Source organism: Pinus tabuliformis, chromosome 1_2 (genome assembly GCF_031772625.1).
Source record: "Pinus tabuliformis cultivar Carrire ecotype Pingquan chromosome 1_2, CPIR1, whole genome shotgun sequence".
NCBI lineage: Eukaryota > Viridiplantae > Streptophyta > Pinopsida > Pinales > Pinaceae > Pinus > Pinus tabuliformis.
This window is the reverse complement of record NC_142298.1, coordinates 57,382,305-57,406,261: the sequence shown is the minus strand read 5'-3', so window position 1 is coordinate 57,406,261 and position 23,957 is coordinate 57,382,305. Positions and strand designations below refer to the sequence as shown.

The 23,957-nt window shown below is 41.7% G+C and overlaps 2 protein-coding genes across 6 annotated transcripts in view; one reads left to right on the top strand and one right to left on the bottom strand.

Annotated features, from left to right (window-relative positions):
• Positions 1 to 23,957, bottom strand: part of LOC149204414 (C2 and GRAM domain-containing protein At1g03370-like) — a 514,970-nt gene that overhangs the window by 427,379 nt on the left and 63,634 nt on the right. The gene's annotated exons all lie outside the window — the stretch shown is intronic.
• Positions 2,407 to 3,512, top strand: LOC149204415 (uncharacterized). The gene is made up of 3 exons (XM_089395855.1): positions 2,407 to 2,427; positions 2,677 to 2,815; positions 3,095 to 3,512. The coding sequence occupies exon 3, from the start codon at positions 3,099 to 3,101 to the stop codon at positions 3,510 to 3,512; it is 414 nt and encodes a 137-aa protein (XP_089251981.1). The 5' UTR covers positions 2,407 to 2,427; positions 2,677 to 2,815; positions 3,095 to 3,098.

Below are 23,957 nucleotides of genomic sequence, written 5' to 3'. Positions count from 1 at the left end.
TTTAATGTTGCACGTTCACCTTTATTTGTTGAGATGTGCCGAGCTCTAACTCAAGGGGCTCCAGTAGGGTATGTGCCTCCCGGGTCAGAGAAGCTGAGAACCACATTGTTGACGAAGGCAAAAAAAGAGGTGCAAAAAATGCTTGAGCCTATTGTGGCAACATGGCCAACATCTAGGGTTAGCATTGTTTCTGATGGATAGACAGATCCAGCACGACACCCAATCATCAACTTCATGGTGTCTTCCTTGAATGGTCCAGTTTTCATGAAAGCAGTGGATACACTTGGCGAATACAAGGATGTACAATTTATGGGTGAGTTATTTATTAAAGTTGTTGAAGATGTAGGTGTTGATTCTTGTGTGCAAATCATTACAAATAATGCACCTGTTTGCAAGGCTGCTGGCATGATTGTGGAAGCTAAATATCCACAAGTGTTTTGGACACCTTGCATTGTCCATTCATTGAACTTAGCACTGAAATCCATTGCTTCTAATGTGCTTTGGATTGAAAGCATTATTGAGGATGCAAGACATATCCATAACTTTGTGCAAAATCATACAAATGCCCTCACTATCTACAAGGGGTATAGCAATCTATCATTGTTGAAGATTGTTGATACACGGTTTGCATCTTCATTCATGACGTTGAAGAGGTTGAGGGGGGTCAAGACCGCTCTTGGGTCCATAGTTATTTCTGAGTTTTGGTCTTTTTGGAGAAAGACAGATCAGGCAGCCTCTAAAAGAGTGAAGGACACAGTGCTAGATGATGCTTGGTGGGAGAGGGTAGATCTAATTATTCGGATCATGGACCCTATCATTTCTTTGCTTCGAGTTGCAGATACAGACAAACCCATCCTAGAAGAGGTTTATGAGGGATGGGAGTCCATGATTGACTCTGTGAGGAGCATTATTCTACAGAGTTAGTGCCCCGAGTATGAGACATCACTAGAGGCCTTTTGTGATACTATACAGAATATTTTTGTCAGCAGATGGGACAAGAATTGTACATCTTTACATTGTTTGGCTCACTCATTGAACCCCAAATACTATAGCCATGAGTGGCTGAATGGTGGACCTTCCCGCAGATTCCCTCCTCACATGGATGGTGAAATCTCACAGGGGAGGAAAGAGGCATTCAGGCGGATTTATCAGGATAGTGCATTGCTTGCTGAGGTGGAGGATGCCTTTGCAGAGTTCTCCACTGGCAGTGGTCGATTTGGAGGTTATGATGTGATTAGAGACAGGGGGGCTAAGAAGCCCTATTCTTCGTGGGCGAATCATGGGGCAACAAGCCCTCCTCTTGTTGCGAGAGGAATTGGAGCACATATGGGAATTTGTGTAGTGTGAAGAAGAGCAGACTTGAGCAGTCCAGGGCAGAGACAATGGTGTATGTGCACACCAACCTTTGTCTTATTTACAGGCAGAGGGAAGAGTGGTTGAGGGGAAAGACAAAGATGTGGGATGTCTTTCCTGATGATATGGGTCTGGACACCACTATTGAGTTGGCATTGGCCAACATGGATCTCAATGATCCAGTGCTAGAGCCTGTTAGATTTGATGACTTAGAGGGGTCAACCTCCATACCAGCAGATGCAAAGGCGACTATGGATACAGGGGAGGAGGAGGATGCAGAGGAGAGCATTGGGGACCATGATGATGGGGACAGTGATGCTGATTTTGATGCTGATTGATGCCTTGAGGCTTGTATACCTGTAGTTGTTTTATATTTTCTATTTCTATTTGCCATTGGCATTGCACCAACACTACCTATGTAACACATTTTGATTTGATGACTTAATGAGAAAACTACAGTTGTCAGTGTGTTTATCTTACTATCTTGTAGTTGTAAGTTGTCTTTCAGTTATGAATTATGAATCATGATTTAAATTTTTAATAGATTTATCATTTATGTGACCAGTACCACTAACATTTATTTGAATTTTGTATGTACTATGCATGCTAATAGCTATAGATGAAGATCTATGTTTGAAATCAATAAATTTGTATCATTAATTAAAATTTGTGTAAGAAATATGATAATATCTAATTTTTAATATATATATATATATATATATAAAATAATATATAACGTCTCCGAATGTGTCCTGTTCCGGGGGGTCAGCGTGTCCGAATCCGACACCACGAATCTCGAATCCTACATGTCCCGAATCCCCGTGTCAGGTGACTTAGATTGCTATCTACTTGACCATTATTTGGAAATCATTTACAACTTTATGAGTTATAATATTCAAAACTAAAACAGTACTGTTTAACCTGCTGCCTTATCTCACCTAGCAGAATCCTATGGGAAGGCTGGTAGGAGCCAAGATATTTGCATAGTATCTTGAGTCAGTCTTCATACATGGATCCTGGTCAGATGTTTGCTTGGTTGGCTTGGCCGAGACCTGCATCCGAGGCTGCACAAATGTAGACTTTCCATTTAAGCAATCTTAATGTTTGAACTTCAAACTTCCATAACACAAACAAATGGAAATCGAGTGATCTATTGTTTATATTGCTTCTGGAAATGAGAGAGATTTGTAATCGTATCTATTTTTTGAAGTCTATTACATGCGAGGAAAATAATTGAGTTGAATTAAAGAACATTGAATGTATCTTTTGAATGAATTGGTGATGTCCTTCTATTAAGGTTAACTTGCTAACTGTTTTTGACAGGTTGTCTACATTTCAGATTTGTGAAGTGCATCAGGCATAATTTTGGTCTCCAACTCTGTTCTGCTTCTAAAAGTTGCATCTCTGGATATATTGTTACCTTGCATAGCTGCAATGTATACTGATTTCAACATTTCTTCAGGTCATTGGAATCTTATCTTGTCGTTGGGAAGTTGGTCCTGACATTCAAAAAATTCTGCTTCTTTAAGTCATTATACCAAAATGAATCATAGAATCAGTTTATCATCTGTTCTTTTTTTATGACATTAGCTTCAAAGGAATATTTGGAGAATTTCCTACTGATAGGTGGAGCTTACTAGATGAACTATATATCAAACGTTTGAATGCTTAAATTGAACTTCATTAGGAGTTATTTCATGATTCTGACTCTTTTCCACTATTTTCTCTGTTCACAAAACAGAAGAATGGGAGGAGGCAACAAACAACGATACAAGGCTGAGGAAGGTGACAAAGGACTGTTTTCAAACATTTTACATGGTCACTCATCTTCAGGATATCCACCTTCCGGTTACCCACCTTCTGGTTACCCACCTTCAGGATATCCCCCTGCAGGTTACCCCCCTGCTGGATACCCCCCTTCGGGATACCCTCCTACAGGGTACCCTCCACAGAGTGGTTATCCTCCATCAGAGCATAATGCACCACATGGGTACCCTCCACAAGGTGGTTATCCTCCATCAGAGCATAATGCACCACATGGTTACCCTCAACATGGGCCTATGCCAGGAGCCTATCCTTCTCCATATGGTGGCTATCCGCCTCCAGGTCCCTCCTCAGGGCATCCTCCCCAAGGTATGTCAGTTATAAGCCTGCCATAAATAAGATGACCCACATGGAGCTTGGCCCTAGTTGCCAATTTTAACACTCCCTCTCAACTAGGGAGAACTCCATCCGCTGATCCATATGAACGACTATACTATCTTTGCCATCAGTGCCCTGCACTACTCTGTTTTGCGCTGCTGAACCATGAAGAAGAAGAATTGATCAAGAATGTCTCATATCATTCTCTACTGACCCGAAGTCAGTTTTATTTCCCAGATCAATATCACAAGAAAGTGACTCAAACCACTCATACTAATCCCAGATCAATGGAGGTCATCCTAGCATAGGGAGTACGGTAGATACAACGATGCATCCATCGATAGTATTTCTATGGTCCCTAACCCCATTTCCCTGCTCATTGGCCAGATGAGAGGTACTTCCCATGAGTCCCAGACTGCATGGGTAGGATGCCTCGACAAGAGAACCATTCATCCTGTCCCTAAGTCGCCTTGGGGTATCAAAGGGGAAGGTTGAGCCATTCACCCTATACAAAGCACACCATTAGGGGAGGGTGAGTCGCCCTATGGTCGTGTGTTACTCCAGTAAGTACCCCAAGCCCCCTGGAGCTCCCATAGCTCAATCATGCAACATGCAAGGCCCTTATAAGAAGGTCTCTTAACAACTCCAAGTCATTCGGGAAAGTCACAAATTTGACCTTTCCCCATGGCTTAGACAAAATGTCTACAACCCGTACATCAGTCTCAATGCGATGGAGCCTCCTCGCTCATCGACATACCATATCCCAGATAAGGTAGTATCTGATATCTATATGTTGGAGCAATTATAGAATACGAGATTCCTCAACAATCATATCCCCCCTGGTTGACACAGAAGATCACAGTGGTATCCATCATGTGTACAAACAGCTCACTAAAGAGCTCCTGCCACCAAGCAAATTAACACGAGGTCATACTCATAGCTATGTATTCAGTCTCAGCGGTGCTCAAAGCAACCGTCTTCTGCTTTCTACTCATCCAGGATATCGAGCAGAACCAAAGATAATCAACGCTCATAAGTGCTCTTGAGATCCTCCACACTGCCTGCCCAGTCAGCATTCGAATAATCATGCAGCTTCACATTTTCAGCAGGGTATCTCAATCCATGAGAGATTGTGCCCCGAAGATATCTCAAAAGATTCTTGGCACCAATCCAGTGAGGCTCAACTATATATGAGCTCATCATGCTAACTGCAAAACATATGTCTGGACGGAATTTCACCAAGAACATCAACGCGAATGAGTTTATGAAACTCAGAGGCATTTCCAAAATCTGGTCTGACATCGCTACCATATAACTTCTGAAAGTTAAGATCCTCGAGGTAGTCACGGGCTTGCAGTTTACCATTCCACATCTGGAATTCAACTCCCTCTTACTTTTGCAAATGAGAGGATTTGCACCTATCAGAAATAGGTCGTCCTCAGAAGGTGTCGGTGTGAGAGGTCTATCATCCACAACCTTCGAGCAATGGTTTGGATTGGTTTCACTCCTAGTGAATCTCAACTTCATCAGAGAACTATCAATCCTCTCATACTATGCCTGGAGTGTTTTGCTTCAAGTAATAGAGGGATTTCTTCCACCTGTATACATGATATTACCGATCATGAATCTCAAACTCCTCGGGTTGTTCCAAACCTGTGGACCTACTACATGAGGGGAATGGTCCACTTGTAAGATTTTCCTTTGGTACATCTCAGACTTGTACCTGCATGCTCTTCTTGAATTCAGGCATCCCTGTCACCATCTGACTCACATTGGGTAGGGTCCCATAAGTAGACCTCGGTGTTATAGATGAGATATGTCAATTGACATGATCCCTAATGGACCATCCTACAACTTGATACAAATTGCCAAACCCTAAACCCATGAGAAAAAGCATCTTTGAAAATTCTATTTTGAAACACGTACCTTTCCATCGATGAATGCACCCTGAAACCTTTGACTTCCACTGCCAAAATGGACACCAGGTTCTTCTGTGATCAGGTACATAAAAGAGATTCTGTAAATGAATCAAGTTATCCTCATTCAATTGAGGCGTAACATTCCCTACACCCTTTCCGGGATAGGTGGCATCGACTCCAAGTACAATCCCACAATTGTTTCCATCTCTACTAAATTAGAGAGATCACCCTTCTATCCGATGAAGTGCCTTGAAGCATTACAATCAATAAGCCAGATTCCCACAGAATCTGAAGGAGAGGGCCAATACAAGATAAGACTTCTTTATCTTATCAGAAACAACATTGATTCTTCATACCTGGGGTTCCTTGCTTTCTTGAAGAGTAGATCGTTTCCTTGATGACCTGCATTACCTGTCATTCCCTCAATAATTGAAGATGTCCCTGGAATGATTGTTATATTCATCAAGAGATGTGTCCCTGCCATACGAACACTCCTTCGCATAGTGGCCGAACTTATTACAAACAAGGCTTCTATCTTTCTTTCCACCCTTAGATACGGACTTCCCATTGAAGTGATTTTTAGGTAGGCCATCATAAGCTTCCCCTGCGCCATTATGATAATATACTCTGCTTCGACTTCACCCTTGGTGAATTTCAAGAGGGATGAGGAATCCACTGATCCTTTTGTTCTTTCCCAACTGTCTTTGATGATTGCTCTTTCACTCTTGCTTGGGCTTTGTCTTCACCTCAGCTCTAATAACATGTTAAGTTTAGGTATGTTCTATGCTTAAAGCAATTTATTTCAATTTTCACAGTTAGCTCAATATCTTTTCCAGATTAGCAATCACATCAACATTAAAGTAAACTGCAAATAGAACATAAACATAAATAGCAGAAGACAAGCCAAGGCAAGAGGACACAATACATGGTGCTAGCCAGGGACAAACCCCAATGTGGGCAAACCCTTGATCAATTCTTCATATATGTTCTTCAATAGTTTAGCAAAGAGAGAGAGATAGTACATTTACAGCAAAAGTCAACACTTTGACTTATCTAGATAAGAACATAGATCATCTCTAAGAAGATGATACATGAGATCAGTTGAAGACATGCTACTTCCACTGATTCTCCAAGGTGACTCCTTCAACTATCAACGTGTTGCATCTCGTCATCATGATGCACCTCACCGTGCTGCACCATGCTGCACCCATCATCACAATGCTGGACCTTATGACCATGTTGTACACATCATACTGTTGCACCTTATGTTGCACTGTTTTCCCAGTGTTTAACACTGTTGTACCTTGTGCCACTGCTACACCATGTTGTCACCCATGTGCTTGTTGCTTTGTGTACTTACTGCACCAAGTACCATACTTCTGTCCCAATGTGCTTGCAACACTATGCTTGCTGCACCTTGTTGTTGCTGCTGTCCCATGTACCATACTATTGCAGCACCATGAACTTGCTGCACTAAATACAGTTGTCCCATGTACCATACCACTATGTACAGCCACCATGTACTTGTTGTTGTTGTTGTCCTATTGTGCCACCGCTGCACAATGTCATAGCTGTCCTAATCATTGTGTTGTCCCAACATGTTGATGTCCTAACATGTTGCTGTCCCAACATGATGTTGTCCTAACATGCTGCTGTGCCAACATGTTATTGTCCCATCATTGTGTTGTCTAATGAATTCGCAACACCATGTACCTTTGTTGCCATGTCACAACTATTGTCCCATCAGAGCTTGTTATGCTTGCCATGCTATCCAGCCATGCTTGCCAAGTTGTACATGCTTACACTAATTCTTCTAATAACACTCTCATCATCAAATTATCCTCACACTTATACTTGAATGCTGGTGCACCGTTGTAGTTCTGCAACTCTGGTTAGGGCATCAATAGTACCTTAACAACCACCTCTAAACTCGGCAACAGTCCTTGAAAAGCGGCTTACCTCCCTTGAGAAGCTAATGTCCATACATCCATTCATGCTGTCTACGGCAGCCTCCACGCTGTCTACGACAACCTCCACGCTATCCCTTTGACCCTTTATTCGGTGGCTAAGACTTTGTTGTCCACACAGCCCTTCACACTGTCTAGGACAGCTGTCCCTTTGACCCTTCATGATGCGGCTAAGACTCTCTTCTTTGACTGTTGTTAGGGTTGACTTAGACCAGTGTTTAGGGCGTGATTAGATCAACGTTTGCGACAGCCTTTTAGGTCTGCGTTAGGGTTGCCTTCCATCTACTTCTAGGGTTGTAGGCCTCCTTCTAGACTTGCGTAGAGACCAGCGTATAGGTTAGGGCTCCTTCTTGATATCGTTAGGGCTTCTCTTCATGACTGCGTCCTCTAGATTAGGGCAGCGTATTTCTTCTTCTTGACTGTGGCTAGGGCAGCCTCATTCCTCCAATGTCTAGGGCTACCACTCCTAGATTTCTCTTCCACTAAAACCCAAGACAAGTGGAGAGAAATCAAGATAGAAGTGTGTGTAGAAATGACTATCAAGTCATCTCCTTTTATACTAAAACGTTGAGCACATGTGGGGTTTATTTGGTTGTTGGCCGACCTTGACGAATTGTCTTATAACACAAATAAATTCATAACTCCATGAATACTTATCGGAATCGGACGATCTTTAGATCAATCCTACACCTCTCGATGAGAGGGATCCAAGAAAAATTACAGCTGCCTAGTTGCCAATTTTAACACTCCCTCTCAACTAGGGAGAACTCCATCCGCTAATCCATATGTACGACTGTACTATTTTTGCCATTAGTGCCCTGCACTGCTCTGTTTTGCGTTGCTTAACCATGAAGAAGAAGAATTGATCGAGAATGTCTCATACCATTCTCTATTGACCCAAAGTCAGTTTTATTAATCCCAGATCAATATCACAAGAGAGTGTCTCAAACCACTCATACTGATCCCAGATAAATGGAGGTCATCCTAGCATAGGGAGTACAGTAGATACAACGATGCATCCATCGATTGTACTACTATGGTCCCTAACCCCATTTCACTGCCCATTGGCAAGATGAGAGGTACTTCCCATGAGTCCCAGACTACATGGGTAGGATGCCTCGACAGGAAAACCATTCATCCTGTCCCTAAGTCGCCTTGGGGTATCACAGGGGAAGGTTGAGCCATTCACCCTGTACAAAGCGCACCATTAGGGGAGGGTGAGTCGCCCTATGGTCGTGTGTTGCTCCAGTAAGTACCCCAAGACCCCGGGAGCTCCCATAACTCAATGCATGCAACATGCAAGACCCTTATAAGAAGGTCTCTTAACGACTCCAAGTCATTCGGGAAAGTCACAAATTTGACCTTTCCCCGAGGCTTAGACAAAATGTTTGCGACCTGTACATCAATCTCAATGCGATGGAGCCTCCTCGCTCATCAACATACCATATCGCAGATAAGGTAGTATCTGATGTCTATATGCTAGAGATATTATAGAATATGGGATTCCTCAACAATCGAATCCCCCCTGGTTGACACAAAAGATCATGGTGGTATACATCATGTGTATAAACAGCTCACTGAAGAGCACCTGCAACCAAGCAACTTCACAAGAGGTCATACTCGTAGCTATGTATTCAGTCTTAGCGGTGCTCGAAGCAACCATCTTCTACTTCCTACTCATCCAAGATATCGAGCAGAACCCAAAGAGAATTAGCACTCAGAAGTGCTCTTAAGATCCTCCACACTACCTGCCCAGTCAACATTCGAATAATCATGCAACTTCACATTTCCGGTAGTGTATCTCAATCCATGAGAGGTTGTGCCCCGAAGATATCTCAAAAGATTCTTGGCACCAATCCAGTGAGGCTCAACCATATATGAGCTCATCATGCGAATGCATTTATGAAACTCAGAGGCATTTCCCAAATCTGGTCCGGCATCACTACCATATAACTTCTAAAAGTTAAGGTCCTCGAGGTGGTCACAAGCTTGCAGTTTACCATTCCACATCTGGAATCCAACTCCCTCTTACTTTTGCAAATGAGAGGGTTTGCATCTGTCATAAATAGGTCGTCCTCAAAAGGTGTCGATATGAGAGGTCTATCATCCACAACCTTCGAACAATGGTTTGGATCGGTTTCACTCCTAGTGAATCTCAGCTTCATCAGAGAGCTATCAATCCTCTCATACTACACCCGGAGTGTTTTGCTTCAAGCCATAGAGGGCTTTCTTCCACCTATATACATGAGATTACCGATCATGAACCTCAAACTCCTAGGGTTGTTCCAAACCTATGGACCTGCTACATGAGGGGAATGGTCCCCTTGTAAGATTTTCCTTCAGTACATCTCAGACATGTACCTTCATGCTCTTCTTGAATTCAGGCATCCCTGTCACCATCTAACTCACATCGGATAGGGCCCCATAAGTAGACCTCCGATGTTATAGATGAGATATGTCAATTGACACGATCCCCAATGGACCATCCTCAACTTGATACAAATTTCCAAACCCTGAACCCATGAGAAAAAGCATCTTTGAAAATTCTATTTTCAAACACGTACCTTTCCATCGATGAATGCCACCTTGAAACCTTTGACTTCCATTGCCGAAATGTTTACCAGGTTCTTCTTATGATCAGGTACATAAAAGAGATTCTGTGAATGAATCGAGTTATCCTCATTCGATTGAGGGGTAACATTCCCTACACCCTTTCCAGGATAGGTGGCATCGACTCCAAGTATAATCCCACGATTGTTTCCATATCTACTAAATTAGAGAGATCGCCCTTCTATCCGATGAAGTGCCTTGAAGCACTACAATCAATAAGCCAGATTCCCACAGAATCTGAAGGAGAGGGCCAATACAAGATAAGAATTCTTTATCTTATCATAAACAACATTGATTCTTCATACCTGGGGTTCCTTGCTTTCTTGAAGAGTAGATCGTTTCCTTGATGACCTGCATTACCTGTCATTCCCTCAATAATTGAAGATGTCCCTGGAATGATTGTTATCTTCATCAAGAGATGTGTCCCTGCCATACGAACACTCCTTCTCATAGTGGCCGAACTTATTACAAACAAGGCTTCTATCTTTCTTTCCACCCTTAGATACGGACTTCCCATTGAAGTGATTTTTAGGTAGGCCATCAGAAGCTTCCCCTGCGCCATTATGATAATATACTCTGCTTCGACTTCACCCTTGGTGAATTTCAAGAGGGATGAGGAATCCACTGATCCTTTTGTTCTTTCCCAACTGTCTTCGGTGATTGCTCTTTCACTCTTGCTTGGGCTTTGTCTTCACCTCAGCTCTAATACCATGTTAAGCTTAGTGTTGGAAATAATACTGAGAGGGGGGGGTGAATCAGTATTATCAGATCAGATAAAACTTTTCAATTTCATACTCAGAAACATATACGCGACTTCAGATAAGTGAACCCGCGTGTACACGCGACTGTGTCTAATGCAACTAGCGTATACCCAGAGATCTTATAATTCAGTTAGCTTAATCTTCAGTAAATGCATCAGAACATTATTAAGCAATTTAACAGTAAACAGGCGCAGTATAACAGAACAGAACATCACACAAGAGCCACACACATGAACACCATGATATAAGGTGGAAACCCAATGTGGGTGAAAACCACCTGCTGCAATTCGTCTCTTTCTTCTTTAATGAGAAACTTCTTTTACAATGTACTGGTGCAGTCCTTTACCAGTACGCAGGCTACAACCTGCAGAGGGCTACAACCCTCTCTCGTTTTCCAACTACTTCTGGAAGGGAGTTACAACCCCCTCAGCTCTTGTACTAGCTGATCCATTTACTAGTACGTAAGTGCTGACCCTACAACCTTCAGGGACCACGTTTCATCAATTTTCAGACTGGATCCAAGAGTACAAAGCAAACATTACCGCAATACAATCATCAACTTATACTTGCATCATAATTCATTAAACAACCCAATACCGAATCACTGAAACCCTTGCTGAACCTGCGTATATCTCTTTCTTGTCCTGCTGTACTGAGATCTGTCCTCTGATCAAGTTGCCATCACCTGTACCAACCTCTGAGCACCTGTACCAACCTCTGAGTGAGTTGCCATCAAGGACAACACTTGAAACATAATGCCAACAATCTCCCCCTTTGGACTTGATGGCAACCACCACACCAAGTCACTCTCCCCCTTTGACATCAAGGGCAAAGGGCGTACCAAGATATGCTCTTCTTTGGTATACCTTCTACTGTCCATACTGCTGTCCATACTCCCCCTGAGTACATGCTGAAGTTTCTGATTTGGCTCCCCCTTTGTATATGCCAAAGTGTACCAATCTATCCACGCTCCCCTTGAGCAGATGCAAGTTCTAAGACCAGCCATTCAGATCTGTATCATAAGCATCAGCCTGCAATACCATTCCTTTGATCAAACAACAAGATGTATCATCAACTTCTAACCATAGTGCCAACAATGAATTATTTGAAGAATATTCTCCCCCTGAGTGTGAGCCAACCATGTCTGAACCATTTCCTGAGTCTGTTCTGCTCCCCCTGAGCCTGAGCCAACCATGACTGAACCTGGGTCTGTTCTGCTGCCCTTTCTCCATATACGCGACTTTGCAGCCTGTAACTCGCGTATATACGCGACTTGTCTTCATTATATCAGCGTATGCAGGATGGAATACTGAATTTCATCACTTTCAGATTCCCCTGTGTCTGTTATGTCAGCTGACTGAGTTATCCCACACCTTTCTGTTTCTGTCTTCTTCAATTCCTGCAACTGTGATGATGTATGGTCCCCTTGTCTTGAATTTTGAAATCTGCTCCTGCATTCCCTTGCTTTATGCCCATAGTTGTTGCATGTATAACACCTTATATTTTTCATGTTCCTTCTATCACAATCAATTGCTTTGTGTCCATATGCATTGCAGGCAAAGCAATACCCTCTGAAATACCTGGGATGCGATGATCTTTCTTGAACCATTCGACTTCTACATCTGGCTGCAACGTGTCCAAGATTATGACATAAATAACATTCAAAATTATCCAGTGGAGGAAATAATCGTCTATCACGTCCATAGTTAGGAGTAAAGGATCTTCCTTGAGGAATTTCTTTCCTTGGTTGTTCCTTGAGCATTTCAGATTTCTCATTAGAGTTTCTTGCCTCACCTTGTGAACTAGATTCACCTTCAACATATTCATGAAAACCAAGACCAGTCTTGATAGCAGGAGATCTTTGACTATTAAGAATATCATCCAAGACTTTAGAACTATCTTGAAATCGTAAGAGCTTATCCTTTTCTTCTAGTTTACCTTTCAAGATATTTACCTCAACTTGATGTTTTTCTTCCTTTTTCAGACACTGCTTCCTTAGGTCTTCTTCAACTTTTCTCCCTTCTTCCACTTGTCGCTTTAGTTTGATCACTTCATGTTCTTGATCTTCAAGATCTTCTTTTAGAGAGAGGATCTTTGATTCAAGTCTCTGAATAGTTGTGCTCTGATCTTTTGCTATATCCTGCAATTTCTCCCTTACCCTGGTTTCTGTCTCCAATTGTTCTTTTAATTTGGCAACTTCTTCAGTTTCTGCATTCTTCTCTTCATGTGCCATGAGACTTTTAATATCCTCGCTATTATTGGATGAAGCATTCTTCTTCTTATGTGCCATGAGACTTCTAATATCTTCACTATCATTTAATGTACTTTTAATATGGGTATAATAGCTTCTACCATCTTCTTCATATATCTTTCCTTTGTTATGAGGACATCTAGCAGCATAGTGACCAACTCTACCACATAGAAAACATTTGAAAGGTAGCTTATCTTTGAACCGTCCAGTTCCCCGTTCAAGATTCTTGACAAAATTTACCTCATCTTCTTCCTCTGACACTTCGAATGCGGCCTCTGGTGGTACCTCTTGTCGCATTTCAAAAGCAGTTAAGATCCCGTGAAGCTGTGACATGGTAATTTTCTACACATTCTCCTTTTCTTCTATGGCAGATACTTTAGAATCAAATTTAGTAGACAGAGATCTCAAAACCTTTTGAACTAAGACAACTTCCTCAAATTCTTCACCCAGATCCCTCATACAATTCACAATCTCATCCATACGCAGGAAATAATTAGCTACGCTTTCATTACTTCGCATCTTAAGAGTTTCATACCGGATTCTGAGAGTTTGAAGCTTTGCTATTTTTACCTGATCATCTCCTTCGTAGCTTGTAACGATTTTGTCCCATATTTCCTTAGCTGATTTGAAATGCATGATCTTCATAAATTCTGATTGAGTCAAAGTACTCAATAGGACAGTAACTACTTTGGCATTGAGCTCATATTGCTTTTTCTCTGCTGGATCTGTAGGAGTTGCTGATGGGAATTTGTATCCTCCTTCTACGATTCCCCAAGCTTCTGCTCCAAGAGACTGTAGATATGCAGTGGTTCTTATCTTCCAGTGAGTAAAATTGTTCCCGTCAAAGACTGGTGGCCTGATGTGTGCCTCTCTTTCTGGATTAGCCATTTTGATGGATCTTTTCCTTCAAGCAATCAAGCTTCCTCTGAAGGACCTGCTCCGATACCAATTGTTGGAAATAATACTGAGAGGGGGGGGTGAATCAGTATTATCAGATCAGATAAAACTTTTCAATTTCATACTCAGAAACATATACGCGACTTCAGATAAGTGAACCCGCGTGTACACGCGACTGTGTCTAATGCAACTAGCGTATACCCAGAGATCTTATAATTCAGTTAGCTTAATCTTCAGTAAATGCATCAGAACATTATTAAGCAATTTAACAGTAAACAGGCGCAGTATAACAGAACAGAACATCACACAAGAGCCACACACATGAACACCATGATATAAGGTGGAAACCCAATGTGGGTGAAAACCACCTGCTGCAATTCGTCTCTTTCTTCTTTAATGAGAAACTTCTTTTACAATGTACTGGTGCAGTCCTTTACCAGTACGCAGGCTACAACCTGCAGAGGGCTACAACCCTCTCTCGTTTTCCAACTACTTCTGGAAGGGAGTTACAACCCCCTCAGCTCTTGTACTAGCTGATCCATTTACTAGTACGTAGGTGCTGACCCTACAACCTTCAGGGACCACGTTTCATCAATTTTCAGACTGGATCCAAGAGTACAAAGCAAACATTACCGCAATACAATCATCAACTTATACTTGCATCATAATTCATTAAACAACCCAATACCGAATCACTGAAACCCTGTCATCAAGAACACAGAACCCAAACCAGAATCCAGAACTCTGCAACAACCACCAGAATCAGCAGCAACCTGAAATATTAACCCTTATCATGCATACGCTACTTCACTGTACCAAAACCGCGTGTATACGCGCTTTCTCCAAAGGCAACCCGCGTGCAGATCTAGAAATGATTACTTCTGCCTTCGCTGTCAGATCCGACCCTTACCAAGCGTCCCGAACAGATAACCAGCAATACCAGATCCTCTCACTGCGTCAGACACTCACAATCCATACTTCTTTGCCTAGTGATCTTCTCCTTATATAGCCTTAGGCCTTGTTCAATACCAAGAGCCAAAACCATAGAAACACAATACCATCAACCTCGAAACTAGGGATCAACACGTCCGTCGAGACATTATGGTCCAAAACCATAGGCACAACTTCCAAGGTCTAACTACCACGGACCAAAGGTACTTTTCACATGTACGCGCTTTTACTGAAGCCAACCTGCGTGTACACGCGGATTCTCCTTGCTGAACCTGCGTATATCTCTTTCTTGTCCTGCTGTACTGAGATCTGTCCTCTGATCAAGTTGCCATCACCTGTACCAACCTCTGAGCACCTGTACCAACCTCTGAGTGAGTTGCCATCAAGGACAACACTTGAAACATAATGCCAACACTTAGGTATGTTCTATGCTTAGAGCAATTTGTTTCATTTTTCACAGTTAGCTCAATATATTTTCCAGATTAGCAATCACATCAGCATTAAAGTAAACTGCAGATAGAACATAAACATAAGTCGCAGAAGACAAGCCAAGACAGGAGGACACAAGGCGTGGCGCTAGCCAGGGACAAACCCCAATGTGGGCAAACCCTTGATCAATTCTCCGTATATATTCTTCAATAGTTCAGCACAGAGAGAGAGATAGTACATTTACAACAAATGTCAACACTTTGACTTATCTAGATAAGAACATAGATCATCTCTAAGAAGATGATACATGAGATCAGTTGAAGACATGTTGCTTCAACTGATTCTCCAAGGTGACTCCTTCACCTATCATTGTGTTGCATCTCGTCATCATGCTGCACCTCACTGTGCTGCACCATGCTGCACCCATCATCACAATGCACTGTTGTACTTTGTGCCACTACTACACCATGTTGTCACCCATGTGCTTGCTGCACCATTGTTGCTTTGTGTACTCGCTGCACCAAGTACCATACTGTTGTCCCAATGTGCTTGCAGCACTATGCTTGCTGTACCTTGTTGTTGTTGTTGTCCCATGTACCATACTATTGCAGCACCATGAACTTGTTGCACTAAATACAGTTGTCCCATGTACCATACCACTATGTACAGCCACCATGTACTTGTTGTTGTTGTTGTCCTATTGTGCCACTACTACACAATGTCATAGCTGTAGTAATCATTATGTTGTCCCAACATGCTGATGTCTTAACATGCTGCTATCCCAACATGTTGTTCTCCCATCATTGTGTTGTCCAATGAGTTTGCAGCACCATGTACCTTTGCTGCCATGTCACAACTGTTGTCCCATCACAGCTTGTTATGCTTGCCATGTTGTCCAGCCATGCTTGCCAAGCTGTACATGCTTACATTGATTCTTCTAACAACACTCTCATCATCAAATTATCCTCATACTTATACTTGAATGCTGGTGCACTGTTGTAGTTCTACAACTCTGGTTAGGGCATCAATAGTACCCTAACAACCACCTCTAAACTCGGCAACAGTCCTTGAAAAGAGTGCGGCTTACCTCCCTTGAGAAGTTGTTGTCCATACATCCCTTCACGCTGTCTAGGGCAGCCTCCACGCTATCCCTTTGACCCTTTATACGACGGCTAAGACTCTGTTGTCCACACAGCCCTTCACGCTGTCCCTTAGACCCTTCATGTTGCGGCTAAGACTCTCTTCTTTGAACACGGTTAGGGCTGAATTAGACTAGCGTTTAGGGCTTGATTAAATCAGCGTTTAAGGCAACCTTTTAGGTCTGCGTTAGGGCTGCCTTCCATCTACTTCTAGGGTTGTAGGCCTCCTTCTAGACTTGCGTAGCGGCCAGCGTATAGGTTAGGGCTCCTTCTTGGTATCGTTAGGTCTTCTCTTCATGACTGCGTCCTCTAGATTAGGGCAGTGTATTTCTTCTTCTTGATTGCGGCTAAGGCATCCTCATTCCTCCAATGTCTAGGGCTACCACTCCTATATTTCTCTTCCACTAAAACCCAAGACAAGTGGACATAAATCAAGATAGAAGTGTGTGTAGAAACGACTATCAAGTCATCTCCTTTTATACTAAAAGGTTGAGCACGTGTGGGGTTTATTTGGTTGTTGGCCGACCTTGACGAATTGTCTTATAACACAAATAAATTCATAACTCCATGAATACTTATCAAAATCGGATAATCTTTAGATTAATCCTACACCTCTCAATGAGAGGGATCCAAGATAAATATCAGCTGCCATAAATAAGATGACCCACATGGATTTTGGCCCTAGTTTCCAATTTTAACACAAGGCCAAGAAGGCTAGACAGCTAGGGTAGGACATAACGCTAGGTCTGGAGACCCTAAAAAATTTGCAAACCCTCGCCAAAAAAAATCGAATTTGCTTGAGATCCTCAACTTTACTGCAAAATTCTTCAGTTGTTGGCCCTGCAAAAATTCTAGAGACTAAATCTTACCCTCAAGGGCCTAGATCTAGCTCCAACCCAACAAATATTCTTGGATGTTACCTGCACAAATAAATTTACAAATACCCAAAACCCCAATATGTACAAAAATTCAAAAAAAATTCAAAACCCCAAACCCTAGCTACAAAGCAAGGGTTAACAAATAAAAATTTATTTACAAAATTACTATGCAAATTTTATTTACAAAATATACAAATGTACAATGCTGAAATAATTTTGGAGAATAATTTTTTTTATATGATGATGGCTAGATGTATTTTGAAAGATAGATATTCAACCACAGCCTTAGCGAAGTAAGAATGTCACATAAAATATTCAAAGTCCAAACAAAGTTAGCCTGTGAACTTGGAGCCCAACGGGAACCTGCAAACTCTATATATTTTCTAAAGAAAAATTGTTAGAACATATAATGAATCGGATCACCTAAGATAAGCCCACAGCTTAGCAAAAGAATGTTCCTATCATCAACAAATGCAATAACGATTCAAATAATATTTTAAGCACAATATAGGAAAGCACATACCCAACACATACCACAGATCAATAAGACAAAGACACCATGAACTATACCCCAAAGTATTTTATTATGAAGTTGAAATGTTCCCAGCAGAACAATGGATTTATATCAGCATTTACAAAATTACATCAGAGATCAGATCATCATAAGATGAAAAAATAGAAGCAAAAGGCCTCCTATTTATAGAAAAATTCCTCCAAGTGGAAAATAACAGCTAGTTGGCTTGATCCCCGTCAAAATAATTTCTACTGTTGATAAATCGTTGATCAACTTTTAATCTCTGCCGTCGAAAATATTTATTTTTGATGAATTTTCAATTTTGCATTAAAACCATTTTTTATTAGCTCAAAAATAATTATTTTGAGCTAATATCTTCAAAAATTTGACTTTGGCCTAACCACCAAGGTCCAAGGGTCCAATTTTTCTTGAAATTTCCAATATTCCCTTGGTGGGGGACCTCCAAAAATTAACTTCTTTTAGACTCACGAATTTTTCCACTTGGAGAAATTAATTTCCCTAACATTTTAATTTTGACTCTAAATTAATTAATTTTCTAGCTTGGGATTTAATTTTATTTTTTTCAGAGGGCAAACAGCGGAGGGCGAACAACGTTCAGAGCAGACAGAGGCAGACAGAGAGCCCTATGAAGGGCGGTAGAGGAGGGGGCTCCACTCCCTCCTACAAGGAGGTTGTGGCCAGCAAAGGCAAGAAGCCTCTAGAAAATGCTAGGGAAACAGTGGTGGAAGGAAAAAGAATTACGAAGGAGGAAACAGAAAAACCCATAGATAAGGATCAATATGGCACAAGAAACAAAGAGGTAGAAGACAAAAAACAAGAAACTAAAGACAAGAAAGGCAAGGGACCCTGCAAACCCAAAGCAGATATAACTCCCAGGGTTATTTTAAATAATCCAGAGCTGCAGGCACACGGGGAGCACATGGGAACGTATGCCATGATCTGTAAGTTCATGGGACTATGGCCCACTAAAAAAGCTTTATAGTCGTGGATTAAATACCACTGGAAACCTAAAGGGAGCATAGATCTTCATCTCGGGTCTAAGGGTTTCTTTACGGTGGTGTTCACAAATATTGAAGACAAGGACAGAATATTTGAAGGAGGGCCTTACTTCTATGCTGCTGCGGGGCTCTACATGAGACCATGGATGATGAACTTTGTTCCAGAAAAGGAAACTTTCACTTCAGTACCAGTCTGGGTAAGGCTCTATTCTCTACCTCTTGATTACTGGCAAAATGAATCGTTAGCGACCATAGGCAATAAATTAGGTCGCTATGTTAAAGCCTCTGAAGCCACTAGAAGGGGAAAATATACTTCCTTTGCTAGGATATGTGTGGAAATGGATCTATCAGGAGCTCTACCGGATGAGGTGATCTTGGAAGTTTTTGATGAAGAATGGGTGCAAACAGTAGATTATGAGCACATTCCATTCAGATGTCGCAAATGCCATGAACATGGACATCTTTTCAGAGACTGTCCGCTCAACAAAGAAATAAACAAAAGCAAAATCAACACAGTGAAAGAATCAGATAGCTTCCAGAAAGTGGTTAATCGAAGTAAAGGAAGTAAAAGAGGACCGAAAAATCAGCAGCGCGAAGGACAACAGTTCAGGCAGAACAGTTTTCAGGTGCTTCAGGAAGAGGAAGAGATTACTAAAGAAGATCAAGCAATGGAAGGGAGTTCTGTAGAAAAGGAGAAGGAAGAAAACCTGGAACAAACACAAAATATTGAGTACCAGAAAGAAGCCACTATGAGCGATGTTGAACAAGAAATGGATCAGGAAATGACCCAGAATGATACGGACCTAGAGGACCATGAACTACTAGAAATTCTTGACAAAGAAAACCTAGACCTAGAAGGATTCTTGAGGCAGGGAACTACAGGGGGAGTGGATTCGCTACCTCAAGAAGAACTCAACAGAATACAACAGTTGTTTCTATGGAAAACGCAGACTGGGAAGCTAGAGCGAGGGAACAACATAGATAAGCAGGACAACCGAGGTGTGAAAACGATGAAAACTACTCTGGGACTAGCTACTAGAAATCCAGGCAAGAAAAGAGGTAGGAAAAAGCAGAATGAACTCTTGATGGAATGTGGAAAGCTGATGATTGATTCAGGTAAGATGAAAGATCTAGCCAGCTACTCCTTTACACATCTTTTATAATGAAGTTGACATCTTGGAATATTAAAGGTCTAGGGAGTAAGAGAAAGCAGAGAATGCTTAGTAACAAAACGAAACAAGAAACGCCGACTATAATGTTCATCCAAGAAACGAAATGTTCCATTCAAAAGGTAAGACAAATCCAAAGCAAATGGCTCAACAGCTATGAGTTTCTAGAAGTAAAAGCAGAGAATACAGCAGGGGGCATACTCACTCTATGGAATCCCCACAAAATAGGCATTCTGGATGCTGAGGCTTCCAAAAATTATTTATCGGTCGTTATTCAACCGGTAGGAGAAAGGGACACCTTTCTGGTCACAAATGTTTATGGTCCTCTGAGAATAGATGACAAACTTAGGTTTCTAGATACCCTGGTGGATCTCAGGAATAGATATGCAGATATACCCTAGATCATGGGAGGGGATTTCAACATGATCAAATCTCTTTCAGAGAAAAAGGAGGAACAAGATCTCTAAGTAAAGACTCCATGGCTTTCCAAACCTTTTCTGACAACATAAATCTTGTTGACACTAATTGGAATACTGGCCTCTTTACTTGGAATAATAGGAGGGGAGGAGATGCCCTTGTTGCCTCAAAGCTAGACAGATTCTTCATCTCTGAGAATCTTATACTGAACGGTAAAGAGGTCACAATGCAAGTTCTTCCCTTTGGAGGCTCAGACCATTGGCCAATTCAATTGGAAATAAAGGGTATAGGCACTCCTAGGAACAAAGCTTTTAGATTTGAAGATATCTGGTTGTCACACCCAGACTTCGCAAGCAACATTGAGAAATGGTGGTCAGAAGACTTGCAAATCCAGGGGACCAGAATGTATCTTCTTCACAAAAGACTAAAGCACATCAAACTCCGGCTTAAGGAATGGAACAAGAAGGATTTTGGTAATATTTTTGAAGAAAAGAGAGTAGTTGAAAACAAAATGCAGGTTGTCAACCAAGCTCTAATAAAGGAAGGTTTTGATAAAGATATCAGTGATCAAGCAGATAAATATTATCAAGAATGGGAGAATCTATGTAAACAAGAGGAAATATTTTGGAGACAAAAGTCCAGAGTTCAATGGCTCAAAGAAGGAGAGCGTAACACCAAGTTTTTTCATAGAACCACCATGGCCAATAGAGCTCACAACAGCATCTCTTCGATCAAGAATGAAGCAGGGGAACTTCAGATCTCCCATAAGGCTATCGAATCTGTGTTAATCCACCACTTCCAAGGTATAACATAGGAGAACAATTCAGACAGAGAACAATCCATCAGGGAAATTACTAGTAATGTACTGAAACTGGTGTCCAGAGAGGACAACTTCAACCTTAATAGACTAGTAACAGAAGGGGAGCTAAGTGATGTTCTCAAAGACATGCAGAATGGCAAAGCACCGGGCCCAGACGGTTTCAATGTGGACTTTTTCAAAGCTTGCTGGAATATTGTTAAGCAGGACATTTTGAATGTTGTGGAGGACTCCAGGTCAAACAAAACCATTCTGAAAGCGCTCAATACATCCTTCATCGCCCTGATCCCCAAACAAGAGATTGCTCATACACCAAATAAATACAGACCCATAGCCCTATGCAACATAATCTATAAGATTATATCCAAGATTGTTGCTAACAGACTCAAACCTTTGCTTCCGGTTCTGGTATCAGGGGAGCAATCAGGTTATGTGGAAGGCAGAAAAATTCTGGACAACATCATTCAAGCGCAAGAAGTGGTGCACTCTTTAACTAGCAAGAAGCAGGCGGGTATGATCATGCAATTAGACATTGCCAAAGCTTATGACAAGGTAAATTGGGTCTACCTTAAGAAAATGTTGATTGCATTTGGATTTGATCATAACTGGGTCAGATGGGTAATGGCACTGGTGACCTCCTCCAGTTTTTCTATATTGGTCAATGGCTCTCCCTCAGAGATTTTCAGTCCCTCAAGAGGCCTCAAACAGGGTGACCCACTCTCCCCCTTTCTTTTTATCATCATGATGGAAGGACTAGGTAGAGCTATTAAGCAGGGGAAATCATCAGGAAAGATTAAAGGTCTGCAGCTTACTGATAATGGGCAGGCCCTGACTCACCAACAATTTGTAGATGATACCATGCTACAGGGAATCCCCACAGTCCAAGAAGCTTCAAACTACAAAAAAATTATGAATCTTTTTGCCTCGGCTTCAGGTATGGAAGTTAATCTCTCTAAATCAAAAATCTTCTTCTTCAATACCAATATTGCTATTCAGAAAAACATCTCCAGAATTCTTGGCTTTCAAAGGGATTCCCTTCCTTCAAAATATTTAGGTGTCCCTCTAACTGCAAAACCTATGCTCAAAAGTATATGGGAACCTTTGATCAACAAGTTGCAGGACAAAGTCAGTAAATGGACCATCAAATCTTTAAACCTTGCTGGCAGGTTAGTTCTTACTAAAGCAGTGCTTCAAGCAATCCCTATTTTCATGTTATCAGCCCTCCCAGCTCCAAAAGGGGTCCTTCAGCAATTTAGAAATATTCAAAGAAACTTCCTTTGGGGCAGGGAGGAGACTAAGAGGAAATGGACCTTGGTGTCTTGGGAAAAAATTTGTAAGCCCAAGAACCACGGAGGGCTAGGATTGGATGATCAGGAGATTCTCAGCAAGGCTCTAGGGGCCAAACTTTGGTGGCGTTGGGTTCAGCATCCAGAGACTCAATGGGCAAATATCTGGAAAGAAAAATATGCTAGTTCCTGGCAGAACAGTGATCTCATAAGAATGTCAGGAAATATAAAGGGTTCCTATATTTGGAACAAACCTTGGGAGAATAGAAGACTAGTACAAGAGAATAGCTTCTAGGAAATCAGAGAAGGAAATCTTGCTGTTTTCTGGGAAGACAAGTGGCAACAAGAATCAATTCTGGTAAAAGAAGACTTCCTTGATCTTAAACAGGAGTCAGATTCCCAAGGTTTAATAAAGGTTAAGGATTTCTGGAATCATTCTCATCTTACAGATAAGTGGAGAATCTGGAGAAACATAGATTGCAGAAATAACAATCTCCTGAAAACAAAAGCAGAGGAGCTCAGGAAAATAGTAGAGCAAAGGAAAATCTTAGTGGCAGAGGGACAAGACCAACTGAGATGGGGAAATAACAAAGAGGGCACCTTTAATCTTAAGGAAGCAAAAAGCATTCTCCTTGAGCTGGATCCCCTCGTTCCAGACAAAATCTGGCAAAACCTTTGGAGGCATCAAGGGTGGATGAAAATCAAACTCTTCATGTGGGTTGTATATCACAAGAAAATTCTGACTTGGGATAACATAAGGAAGAGAGGTGTTCAGGGGCCTTCAAGATGCCTGCTCTGTGAAGCTCAAGAAGAAACTTTGGAACATTTACTCAACAACTGCATTTTCACATCCTGGTTATGGGACTTATTTGCTACAATCTTTCAACAATCTGATAGAGACAGAGGCAGCATCATTAGTACCCTCATCAATTGGAGGAAAAAATTTTCAAATAATGAAATTCTTAACTCAGTGTGGGCTCTTACACCAAGCTTCATTATATGGAACGTTTGGAAGGAGAGGAACAAAAGAATTTTTAAGGAGGAAAAAAAGCCCCCACAACACCTGCTGGAGATAATCCTAAAACAGCTCAAGGAGACTGTGGGAACCACTGTTTGCAACTTCCCTAAAAAGCCCCCCTCAGATGCAGATTTAAATATTCTCAGGCAGCTGGGGATGCAGGGGCTCACCCTCCTAGGCCTAGACAGGAAGGTCATTTCTTCGGATACGGGGAAGGAATTTTGGCATCCTCCTCCGAAAGGCTATTTAAAATTTAACATTGATGGGGCTTCAAAGGGGAACCCAGAAACAGCAGGGTATGGAGGTGTCCTCAGAAATGCAGAGGGAAGTATCGTTTTCATCTTCCATTGCCACCTAGGTACAGCCACCAACAACATGGCTGAACTGATGGCTATGGAACAATGCCTAGATTTACTGAAG